The sequence below is a fragment of the Macrobrachium nipponense genome, chromosome 38, assembly GCF_015104395.2.
Source record: "Macrobrachium nipponense isolate FS-2020 chromosome 38, ASM1510439v2, whole genome shotgun sequence".
NCBI lineage: Eukaryota > Metazoa > Arthropoda > Malacostraca > Decapoda > Palaemonidae > Macrobrachium > Macrobrachium nipponense.
In genome coordinates this window covers 42,418,503-42,431,002 of record NC_061098.1, presented here as the reverse complement: position 1 = coordinate 42,431,002, position 12,500 = coordinate 42,418,503, and the positions used below count along the sequence as shown (strand labels likewise).

At 35.2% G+C, this 12,500-nt stretch overlaps 1 protein-coding gene across 1 annotated transcript in view; it reads left to right on the top strand.

Moving 5' to 3' along the window:
- The window catches only part of LOC135209814 (uncharacterized), a 36,129-nt gene that overhangs the window by 15,515 nt on the left and 8,114 nt on the right, over window positions 1-12,500 (top strand). Inside the window, exons 7-8 of the mRNA XM_064242587.1 lie at window positions 11,079-11,223; window positions 11,846-12,010. Coding sequence (XP_064098657.1) covers window positions 11,079-11,223; window positions 11,846-12,010 — 310 coding nt within the window. The remainder of the gene's footprint in view (window positions 1-11,078; window positions 11,224-11,845; window positions 12,011-12,500) is intronic.

Genomic DNA, 12,500 nt, shown 5'->3' with positions numbered 1-12,500 from the left:
ACATCCCCATCACTTTCCCTCGCGTCAGGTTTCCACCTGACATGACTTGATGGACGGAATGAATTGCGGGTCTCAAGTGCAGATTACAAAGGGCAAATCCGAAGAAGTCCTCAGCGTGACGAAGGGCGGATGATAATAATTAATGAGAGAGGAAAAACACCTCATTAGGCGCTTGCTGGTTTCCGATGAGTGTGGTCAACTTAATTTGGGATATTAATGGCCTGATATTTTTCAAGTTCGGTGTTTTGATTCGTTTTTAATGGATTAACTCAGTGAGCGGAAAATTTGATTAAAGATTTGATCGCAGCTGTGTTGGAGTAACTCATGAGTTCCTGACTTTATGATGTTTGTGAAAAGTTGACGTATTGCAGAGTTTAATTCTTGATGTACTTGATGTAGTACTACATTTCAGGAGGCAGTTCTTTTCATTGACCAACATTTGTTAATCATGTTTATGTCACCGTAGTCTGATTTCTACTTTCTCGCGATTGGGAAGTCTTACTAAGTGCGACTAGATTCCATCATCGATGACAGCAGGTTTTCTAGTGCCATGTGAATTATTTTCTTTTTATTACCGATTATTGATGAAACGGTCGTTTTAACATTAGTCTAATGTAAATGCTTGTCCGTGATTTTAGAAGTGTCAAACTCTGAAAGACAGTGTCACAAATTGTTAGGTTGTAGGACAGACCAAAATTGAGTGAAAGCTATTCCAATCCCTTAACAAGTATTTGTGAATACTGTGACGAAGTGCCAAGTATCTGGTTACTATACTGACCAATCATAAAATAGTTACCTCACAACAGCCAGACACCTGAATCTTCATCCCAGATAAAATACGACTGAATACCCTAAAGGCAACAGTGATCCCTTAAACAACTTATAAATCAGACTAAGTTCATTAAAACAGTTGTGAGGTATTCTTCTGTGTAACTAAATTAATTAAAGGGCATCACTCCATCAACAACTTTAAGTTTAAGTATTTCCCTGGTTCTAACTCACTTTAATTAAATTGAAGGAAAACAGCTCAATTACCACCCTAATATTTCTATCTAAACAAAATTAGATATACTGGTGAAAAATAAGAAAATACTCATAAAAGTTTTAAATACCAAAATTTATAAGTGAAATTCACAATCTCAGGGAAATTTACTATTACTTGAAAACAACACAAAGTTTAGGTAATTCTTGAATTAATTATTAAGTAAGATTAAATCAAAATTGATTTATCACTAAAATTAAGAAATTAAATTATTCAAGGAAAATTCAAAGTATAAAGTAACAATCAAAATTTGAAAATTAACTCACAAGTGTTAAACAACAATAAAACTGGAAAAGAATTCTAGGTAAATCCAAAGTAATTCTCAAGTGTTAAACTCAATTAAATTTGCAATGATTAAATAATGAAAACATTTAAGTTAATCAAAGAGTGAATGTAAATGTAAACACAGAAAAATGTGGAAAATATCAAGATTGCAAAAACACCAATAAAGCATTAATCACACAGAATAAATATATAAAAAACACTTAAATAAGAAAAATGAATAAATGAAAAAAAAAAACCTAAGAACTTTCAGTATTTTCAGTACTTTTTATGTTTAAGTTTAGTGCACTGAACTTACTAAAAATCTCTCGCTTTCTAATACCAATTTTAGAAGGCCTTTCTCGAAATCCCCAATAAACACTCACACACGAGGCGCCTGTTACACACTTTCACAACGTCTGTTCAGATTCCACAATTAAACACCGAGAATTAAATAAAGATATAAGTTACGAGTGACCATAAACAAATCTTTACGTTAATATGAAACCAAATTCTTTCATACGAGAGAGAGAGAGAGAGAGAGAGAGAGAGAGAGAGAGAGAGAGAGAGAGAGATGAATGGTCTCTGATATCGGAATGAACAAAAATTGCTCTCGTAGTATGGAAACATCAGAGTGGACCTCGTCTAAAATGGCTGGGCAAAAAATTTTGGGAACGAGACAGATATCTTAAAAATTCTCTTTCAAAACAATAAATAGAGAGAAAGTGGGATTACAATCACAGATAATATTTATTATTACGTGATTTAAGACTATAAAAGTCTCTTAGAATAAAAGATATGATTAAAGAATTTTCTCGAATGAAGTAAATGTCGTCATATCCGTGAGTGACGTCACAAATTTTTCCATTTCATGTTCTCTTTTGGCAAATCGAGAGATATGCGTTGATTTATTAGTAATGTTAAATAGTTAAATAACAAAAGGATCTATATTTTCTTAAATTAGACAAATGGTATCGTAAGCAAAACTTCTAGAAACTTCTAGCATGACATAGCTTTACAGAAAAATGGTGAAATCTTCACGTGGTTTCTCGACAAAGACACACAAGTCCAGAACAAGTCATGCGAGTTGATTGATTGACAGGATTCAAAAACAAAGTGGAGAACTCGAGCTCCTCATATCTCGAGTGATGGCAGCAATTTCCTGCTTCGAACGGACAATGCTAATTTCTCTCTCTCTTTTCGCATTCTACGTTATTCTTAACTTCAAATTGTATTTTTATGAATTCTGAACATACATTATTTGAACATATTAATACTAAGCAAACTAATGCTGAACCTGAAAACATAACAAACATTTTTACAATATTCCATAGGTACTGAAGTGAAGGTTATGCATTGTGGAAAGCAACAGCATAAGAATACAGAAAAACAGCCCGGTTGATGACCAGTGATGATATGAAATTCAGTGAAATTCTTGTAAGATGTCATGAGACACTGCTAAGAATAAGCAGAGTTTCAAACTGTAGTGGTTCTTTATTACAGAAATCATTTCACGAGAAGTCCGAGAAGGAAAATGAGTTTTGTAGTGGAGGGCTGTGGAGAGTGTCATCATACGTGACTAGAAGATTTCTCTGGAAATCATTCTTGCATTTTGTTCACTATTCTCAAGGTTTAGTAGTTGATGCTCTCTCTCTCTGTTTTTGCGGTATAGAAATCCGCACCGCTTGACCGATGTAGACTAAATTTGGCACCTGACCCAACTCACATTAACAGGTAGTTTCCAACCCGTACCCTATTCCCCCATCCCCCTCCTGTGACTATCCATTCCTCAACCTCCAAATTATGCTCCTTATCTCTTCAGTCCCTTCCACTTACGCAGACCAGTCTCATTTTGTCTTTTACTCTCTACAATCCACGAATCTTCCAAATAGATTCCAGAAACTCCATACCCATATTCATGAACAATGGCATTTCTTTCTGTCAACTACCTTTTCTAATTAAATTTCGTAGTACACCTACAATGTTAATATTCTCCAAACCCAAGAACATATGGCCCTATGTAGGTTCTCCTAAAACCGTAGCTATCACTATCATTGTTTTGATATATATATATATATATATATATATATATATATATATATATATATATATATATATATATATATATATAAATATATATGTATGTATGTGTGTGTGCGTGGGTGCATGTGTGTGTTAATATCAACTAATATATACTATATAATTATATATAATATATATTATAACTATAATATATATAATATTATTAATATATATATATATATATATGTGTGTGTGTGTGTGTGTGTTTGTGTGTGTGTGTGTCCGTATGTGTGTGTGTGTGTATGTATATATATATATATATATATATATATATATATATATATATATATATATATATATATATTGTAAACATAAAAAAAAAAACTCTACGGTAAGGATTTACGAGGAGAATATATCAGGAAACAGTGACAACCCACTATAACTTAAAATGTACTTTAATAACAATTAGTAAGGAAATTGAAGTCACAAACAGAACATTAAACAATTTACGAACGCTTTACACAAAAGCAAAGACTCGCTATACAGCACTCATCAAGACTTACTAATCACTAATCACTGCATTTTACAGTATAATACCCAAGTCACAAAGCTTTACATCAACACAACATATAATTCACTGTAACATCAAAAGTTAGTGCAACCAACGTTACATCACACAAGAAAACGTCCAAATGGATAAACAATACATTACCATATATTCCTCAAAACTTGATACACTATTATAATCACTTGTTTGTTTCAGCTCCAACGAAAATCGTCGTTTTGGGCCTTTATATACCAGACTCACGCTAGACATCCATGGACCAAATATCATTGTTTCGATACATTATCCTTGGCGACTACCGCCTACGCCAAGCGCTACTGCCATCTGTTGTCTAGTGTACACACTTTTTTTCTATGCAAATATCAATTTTCAACCTTTTCTGCAATTTTACATTCAATAAATCAATATTCCTTTACATTCCCCCCCTTTTAACTCAGCGGCTCTCTCCTCAGTCCATTCTGAATTTTCACTCTTACAGTCTTAAACATTAGCTACTTCCATTTAGCAACTGTCGGAGACTGCCACGTCGTTGGTAACAAGCACTTTCCTTTAAGTAATCAACAGATCTAGAGAGAGAATCTTTCGATAGTCTGTACACATTCTTGCACTTCCGTCAGGTTTGTCGACTAGAATACATGGGCTAGCCCATTCACTATGGCTTTCCTCTGCTAGTCCGTGTTTCAGTAAATAAGCAACGCGGTCTTTAACTGTTGTTGTTGCCTCGGCGACATTCTGTATGACGCTGACTTATTGGCGTCTCTTCTCTCAACCTGATTTTATGCTGTACTCCTTTATCCTTTTAGGATGGTCTGAAAATAGATCTGAAAAGTTTTGAATTAGCCACTTTAAAAATCATGCTGCTGTTCATCAGATAAATGAATACATAACTTCCTAAATTTTTCATCATCACTCAAATAATCTGTGTTTTTTAATCGAAGTTCAATTTCTTCTTCAACGTCTTTTTCATCATACTCTTTTGCAATTGACAACACTCCACTGGATTCGTTATACTTCTTTAATTTGTTAATATGGAAAGTTTTAACTTTCCTCCGTCCTGTAGGAAATTGAATTCGATAATTAACATCACTTACTTTTTCCTTCACCGTGCAAGGTCCTATATTACTCTGGTTAAAAACCTTACCAGCTGTAGGGAGATACACTAGAACCTTATCTCCTATGTCGAGTTCACGTTTTGCAGCCTTTTTGTCGTAGTTTCTTTTCATCTCTTCTTGTACTACTTTAAGATTCTCATGTGCTACTTTCCATATTTTTTTTATTTTTTCCTTCATTTCTTGTAACGTGATAGAATCCTTCTCATCTGAAATCAACTGATTTCTTTTATCACCTCCATGGGTGACCTTACCTGAATGGCATATACTACCTGAAAAGGAGAATAACCCAACGATGAATGTACGCTATCACGAACGGCAAATAGCAACATTGGTATGTAGACATCCCATTCCTTTTCATTTTCACAACAGTACGTGCGAAGCATGGTTTTGAAGGTTCGATGAAATCGTTCGACCACTCCTTGGCTCTGTGGGTGATAAGGAGACGATAAACAATGCTTAATATTCTGACAGGCTAAAAATGAGGTAAACTTGCTAGACGTAAAGTTGGTTCCTTGGTCGGTTTGAACTTCTTTTGGCAAACCTACCAGTGAGAAGAACTTGTTAAGCGCTTCAATTATCTTATCAGCACTCACAGTTCTTAAAGGAATAGCCTCTGGAAATCTGGTAGCACTACACATAATTGTCAGCAAATACTCGTTACCTTTGCTAGACCTAGGCAGAGGTCCTACACAATCCAAAACCAGTTTCTCAAAGGGTTCTCCTGGAACTTCAATGGGTTGCAATGGCATCACCTTAGGGTCATGTTGAGCTTTACCTACTTTTTGACATAAATCACAATTTTTACAATATTCACTACAATCTTTCCGCATCTTAGGCCAAAAAAAATACTTTAATAATTTCTCATAGGTTTTGTTTATACCTAAATGACCAGAATAACTACAGTCATGAGCAATACCTAGAACAAAATTCCTATAATTACTTGGAATGACCACTTGTTCTACAACATCATTAACATTTCTACTCTTGAACTTCCTCATTAGGATTCCATCCTTTAAAAAGTAACACTTGCCTTCCTTCTCGATATCATTTATATCAACAAGGGCATTATCTCTTATTACCTTCAAATTATCATCTTCAATTTGAGATTTAACAAATTCTTCCTTATTAACTTTCAGCATTCGCAAAGGAGTACTGACTTTACTTACTTGTAGTGTTTCCGGACCATCTTTAAACAAGTTTTGTAAATCCAAACCGTCGTCATCATTTACCTTTCCTTCGGCACTCTTACTTCTTGTAGTAACTGCACAAGCAGGAAATAAGTTTGGAAATGTACATTCAACTTCTGTAATAAATGAAGAATTCAAAATTGGATTACTGCTACCAAAAACTTTGTCTCCACATACATCATTTCCAAGAATTAACTCTACTCCTGACACTGGGATTTCTCTCACCAAAGCAATTTTAACATATCCCGAAATTAAACAATAGGAGTTTCTAACCTTACTTCTACTAATGGAGCTGAAAACTCAGGTCCAAACCCACGCAGAAGTACATACTCTCCAGTATCCTTCCACTGGTCATACATATTTTTTATCATTACAGACTGTACCGCTCCGGTATCTCTTAACCACCTTACTTTCCTTTTTTCAACACAAGGGAGGTGTAACCAACCATCTCCCATAAAAGGGTCATACAATTCAGTACCTTTGGATGTGGACTTCTCTTCAGGTAGTCTCACTCCATTTCCTTTTACAATATCCTCAATACAACCAACATTACTAACATTTTGAACATCATTGTTACCCATTTTGTAACCTATATTCTCATCAACATTACATATATTATTACTGTCGATGCTATCGTTACAATACCTCTTACCTGGCCTAAGGGGAGAAGCAAACAAACAAGGACTCTGTCACCACATGCTTGTGGTTGATTCAACAATGCAATGGTATTTTCAGGTTTATGATCATCCTTAAAATGTACAGGTTTATCTTTAACTTTATTTACCACTTGAATTGGACGGTTTATTGTGCGATGTGGGACAACTCCTACTGATGTGTCCTGGTTTGCCACAACTGAAACATACAAAATCTCTAAAATTTTCGCGGTATATTTGGTAACTAGGTGTAAACTGATCATTTACACTGTATCCTGCTTTTCCAGCACTAACACTAGGACCAGATTATATTGACTTGCCCCTCTACCACCTCTATTAAAGGATTTTATTATAGACTCCACGAGATGATACCTGTGAACTCGTAGTCTTACCTTGTGCCTTGTAATTTTGCTGCTCTTCCCAAACTCTGCTCCTTCCAATTTTAGGAGTGACGTCAGTATTATATAGCTTATGGGTCAATGCATAATTATCAGACAATCTAGTGGCTTCATCGACATTATCTACATCACGTTCATCCAAATATGTTTTAATAAGTGGATTAATACCATCCTTGAACTGCTCAAGCAAGATAAGTTCCTGAAGTTTACCGAAATCACCATTAACTTCTCGGGCATTCATCCACCTATCATACCACAGGCGTTGTTCCCGTGCATACTCCATATGAGTACGACTGTCTCTTTTTATCCAGCTTCTGAACTTCTCTCTATACCTCTCTGGCACCCATTCATAAGCTTTCAAAACTTCGGATTTAACTCTCTCATAATCCTTAGAATCATCTAAAGATAAGGCAGCAAATACTTCCCTAGCCTTTCCTCGAAAGGAGGTTTGAACCAACGTGCTCCATGACGTCTCGGCCATTCACGCTGTTCTGCTACTTTCTCAAATTGTAAAAAAAATGCATCCACTTCATTTTCAACAAAAATTGGTACACTTTTTTACTGCATTGTTTTTCTATTCTAAAAAGATTTTTGGTATTTCTCTGGACTTTTCTTCTACTTCAAGTTTCTTCATCTCTAGCTCTATCCTCTTTTGCTCAACTTCAATCTTTTTTTTTGCTCAACTTCAGCTTCTACCTTCCTAACCTTTTCAGCTCTCTCATTTTCTAACTTCTTTAGTTCAACAGCTTTCTCATTCTCTAATCTAACTATTTGCAAATGAATCTGCATCTGCTCAACACTCATCCCTTCATAAACAAATTTGGACTTTTTTGGTTTAACCTTGCGTGACTTTGTTTTTTTCACGTACGGCTTTGGCACCTTCCTCTTCAACTTGCACTACCTTCTGTATTATTCTCACTAGCGCTTTGCTGGCTATCAGTTTCTTGCCCTTCCCAACTCATTAGTAACAACCCTTCCTTATCAGACAAAATGCCTAAAGTCATTAGCGCCTCACTTACTTTATTTGAGATTTCTTGCTTCATTGCAGATTCTGATACTTCTACATTATAGTACCTAGCTAGAACAATCCAGTCTATTTTAGTTATACCTTCTAACTTTTCACCACTAGGACTACGTATGAAATCTTTCAAATCAAAACATCTTTAATAAACTGCTCAAAATAACACAGCAAGACAAATATTATAGCACTAAACACTATCACAACTCTCCCCCCTCTCTAAAGTACATGGAGTACTGAAAAGCAATTAACAGTAGGGATACGTCAAGTTATGGTCGAATACGTTCGACATGAATAAAGCAACAATTAATAAGGATACGTTCGGGTTTCGTTCGATAGAATGAGTAAACTATGAGTAGGGATACGTTCGGGTTTCGTTCGACAGGCCCCCATGTAACATAAAAAAAAATCTCTCTACGGTAAGGATTTACGAGGAGAATATATCAGGAAACAGTGACAACCCACTATAACTTAAAATGTACTTTAATAACAATTAGTAAGGAAATTAAAGTCACAAACAGAACATTTAAACAATTTACGAACGCTTTACACAAAAGCAAAGGACTCGCTATACAGCACTTCATCAAGACTACTAATCACTAATCACTGCATTTTACAGTATAATACCCAAGTCACAAAGCTTTACATCAACACAACATATAATTCACTTCGTAAAACATCAAAAAGGTTAGTGGCAACCAACGTTACATACACAAGAAAACGTCCAAATGGATAAACAATACATTACCATATATTCCTCAAAACTTGATACACTATTATAATCACTTGTTTGTTTCAGCTCCAACGAAAATCGTCGTTTTGGGCCTTTATATACCAGACTCACGCTAGACATCCATGGACCAAATATCATTGTTTCGATACATTATCCTTTTTGGCGACTACCGCCTACGCCAAGCGCTACTGCCATCTGTTGTCTAGTGTACACAATTTTTCTATGCAAATATCAATTTTCAACCTTTTCTGCAATTTTACATTCAATAAATCAATATTCCTTTACAATATATATATATATATATATATATATAGATATATATATATATATATATATATATTTATATATATATATATATATATATATATATTATATATATAGATATATATATATATATTATATATATTTATATAAATACACATATACGCATTAAGCTACAAATGCCCTTTGTAGCTTAACGCGGAATTAATATATTTTCATATATATCAACGAAGGGGAATTTTTTAGTTGATAAGAAATTCCCCTTCGTTTAACACATATAAAAATATATTCAATCCGAGTTAGATTGAATTAGATACTAAAGGAAATTTGTAGTTTAATGCGTGTGTATGAATTACGGTAATGTGATAAAACTCACACACACACGCAAATATATATATATATATGTATTTGTGTGTGTGTGTATGTGTTAAGACAGGATACGTCTGAAGTATAAAAAGCGCATTAAAACACTCTGGTTTAAAGGTAAGGAATCATCACTGATAAAACAAAATAATAGGATCAACCTTTCCAATGGAGTCTGGGACTCTGACCATATAGACAATATCTTCCTTAAGACAATTAACAGAACGAGTGTCGGGTTAGCGGTAACCCCAGGCATCACTAAGGACATATCTCCCACTATATATTTCACCAATGTAACTTCTTCTGTCATTCACTACTTGATAATGGTGCGAGTCAGTCCACCGAAATATAGACCATAACTTTAAACAAAAGTGTTTTAATGGGCCTTTTAATCTTAAGATACATAATTATATAAAAAAAAATATATAATTAAGCCCAATTTTCCATAAAAAAATAGTGACAATGTTGTTAAACTACCCATCTTTACTTACATATACAGTACCAATATCAATTAGCCATTAGAGGATCGCGTTTTGAGAGAACGGTCTTACCTAAGGAGTCATCTTTTATAACATTTACCTGGAGTTATGATTTCCCTTGAACCCTCTTAACTCCTCCAGCCTCTAACTTTTCCTTCATTCGTTAGACAAGGTGTTTCCAGACCGTCTTCTATTTACAAATATTGCATATTTATCATTTTCGTGGTTTCCTTTTGTTTGTAGTGCTGTCTGTGTATGTGCTTAATGAATGGTGTTTTTTCACAATTCTATATTGTAAATTTAACTTGGAAATGGGGTTTGACCTAGAAATGTGATTTTTAAGAACACACACACACACACCTCTATATATATATATATATATATATATATATATATATATATATATATATATATATATATATATGTATATATATATATATATATATATATATATATATATATATATATATATATATATATATTGTGTGTGTGTAAAATAAGTCCTTTCACGACTAATTTCTCTTTCCCTTCACTGTGTGAGCGTTTTGTATTTTCGAGACCATCCTTTTAAGAGTGATAACATAACATTCAATGGTTATCAAAGTGTTAAATTGATACTCATGAAATTCTTGTTGCTGTCAATATATACATACATACATACGCATTAAATCCCACGTCTTGTCACAGATTTTCCCCTTTATCATATCGTCTTTCTTTTCTAGTGATATCATAACAATTGACAGATATTGAACAAGTGACACACGGATGGGAAAACATGCTTAAAGTCAACATGTGTAATCAGCTAACAGTTTGTGCGTATAGCGGATATTGGTGCTTAGCGACTGCATAAGTATAAATGGCTACAATATCAGTTCAGTCAATTCTGGGTAGGCATAGGAAAGTTTTAACTTGTTAACCTGTTAGAGAGCTCTTGTATCCTTAGAACTAAATTGTTTCTTTGTGACTGGGATTTCATTTGAGCAGAGAGAGGATGTCACTGGAGCCGATGTTACCGCGGTGGAGATCCAAGGACTGATGCCTGGTACAGTTTACGAGTTCCTAATCCAATCACACAACGCTCAGGGAAGGTCTAACTACACCTCTTCAAGTGCTCAGATTCCAGTGCCAGGTAAGACGCACAGAAGCATCTTCAAGAGAAATATCCTTGCAATAACAACTGGAATAATTTTGTACTTTAACATCCGCATTATGTTTGTTTTCCTCTACTCTCGAACCTCTTAATTCTACCCTCGTAACTTAACTGCACCGTAGGCATTACTTAAGGTTCTTTGCAGTATCCCTTCGGCCCATAGCTGGAACTTCTTTCGTTCCTTTTTCTGTACTTCTGTTCATATTCCCTTTCTTCCATCTTACTTTCCACTCTGTCTAACAATTATTTCACAGTGCAACTGGGAGGTTTTCCTACCGTTACACCTCTAAAACCTTTTTGCTGTCAGTTTCCTTTTCAGCGCTGTATGACATCATAGGCCCCAGCACTTGGCCAGATTCTATATTCCTTCCTTCCTTCGGAATTCTACCTTGAGTGTTCTTTCCGAATTCCTAATGTTTCTCTTCCTGAGATACATCAGTTTATTCCCTCACTCCTGTTTTATCCTGATTACTAACATTTCCCTTCACAAAAATCCAAAAACAGATTATAATTCCTCCTCCATGGGTAAGCCCCAGATTCTTTTTCCTTTCTGCTGAACATTCAGTGAAGAATAAAACTCTCATTATTTCCATCCCTGCAGGAGTTGTAAAAGAAGTTGCCAGCAGCAGCAGCAGCAGCAGTCAGCCGGGTGTTCCTCTCCTGACGCTGTTCCTTACGTCTCTGACAGGCGCAGCCTTGCTGGTTCTGAACGTCAGCATCATCGTCTGCTTCGTCAAGCGCTTTGTTCTGAAGAGGAACACTCCAGGTAAATGTTGCCAAGTTTCCCTTGTCTATTTCTGTATGCTACATGATTCACTAAATGGGTAGTTTTGATGGTATGTTAATGGCGCCACTAACGCTCAGTTCTACCTGCACAGGTATGCCTGCACAGTCGGCTTGAGCAGGCAAAACTGAACCCAACTAACGTTCAGTTTTGCCTGCACAGGGCTTAAAACCGCCACTAACTTGTTCTACCAGCGCAGGTATGCCTGCACATTCGGCCTGAGCAGGGAAAACTGAACCTCAAAACTTTCAGTTTTGCCTGACAGGCTTAAATGTGAAGGTATAACTAAACATTAGTGGGTTCACAGGTTGACTGTGCAGGCATAACTACATAAGTATAAATGAGTGTTAGTGCCGGCCTTAGTTATTAGGTTGTAGCTATAAAAGTAATAAACAAAAAACATGTTGACATTTTCTTACTGATCTCTGAGTATGTTGTAAAATACAGGGAAAGAAATCCATTTCACAATTGC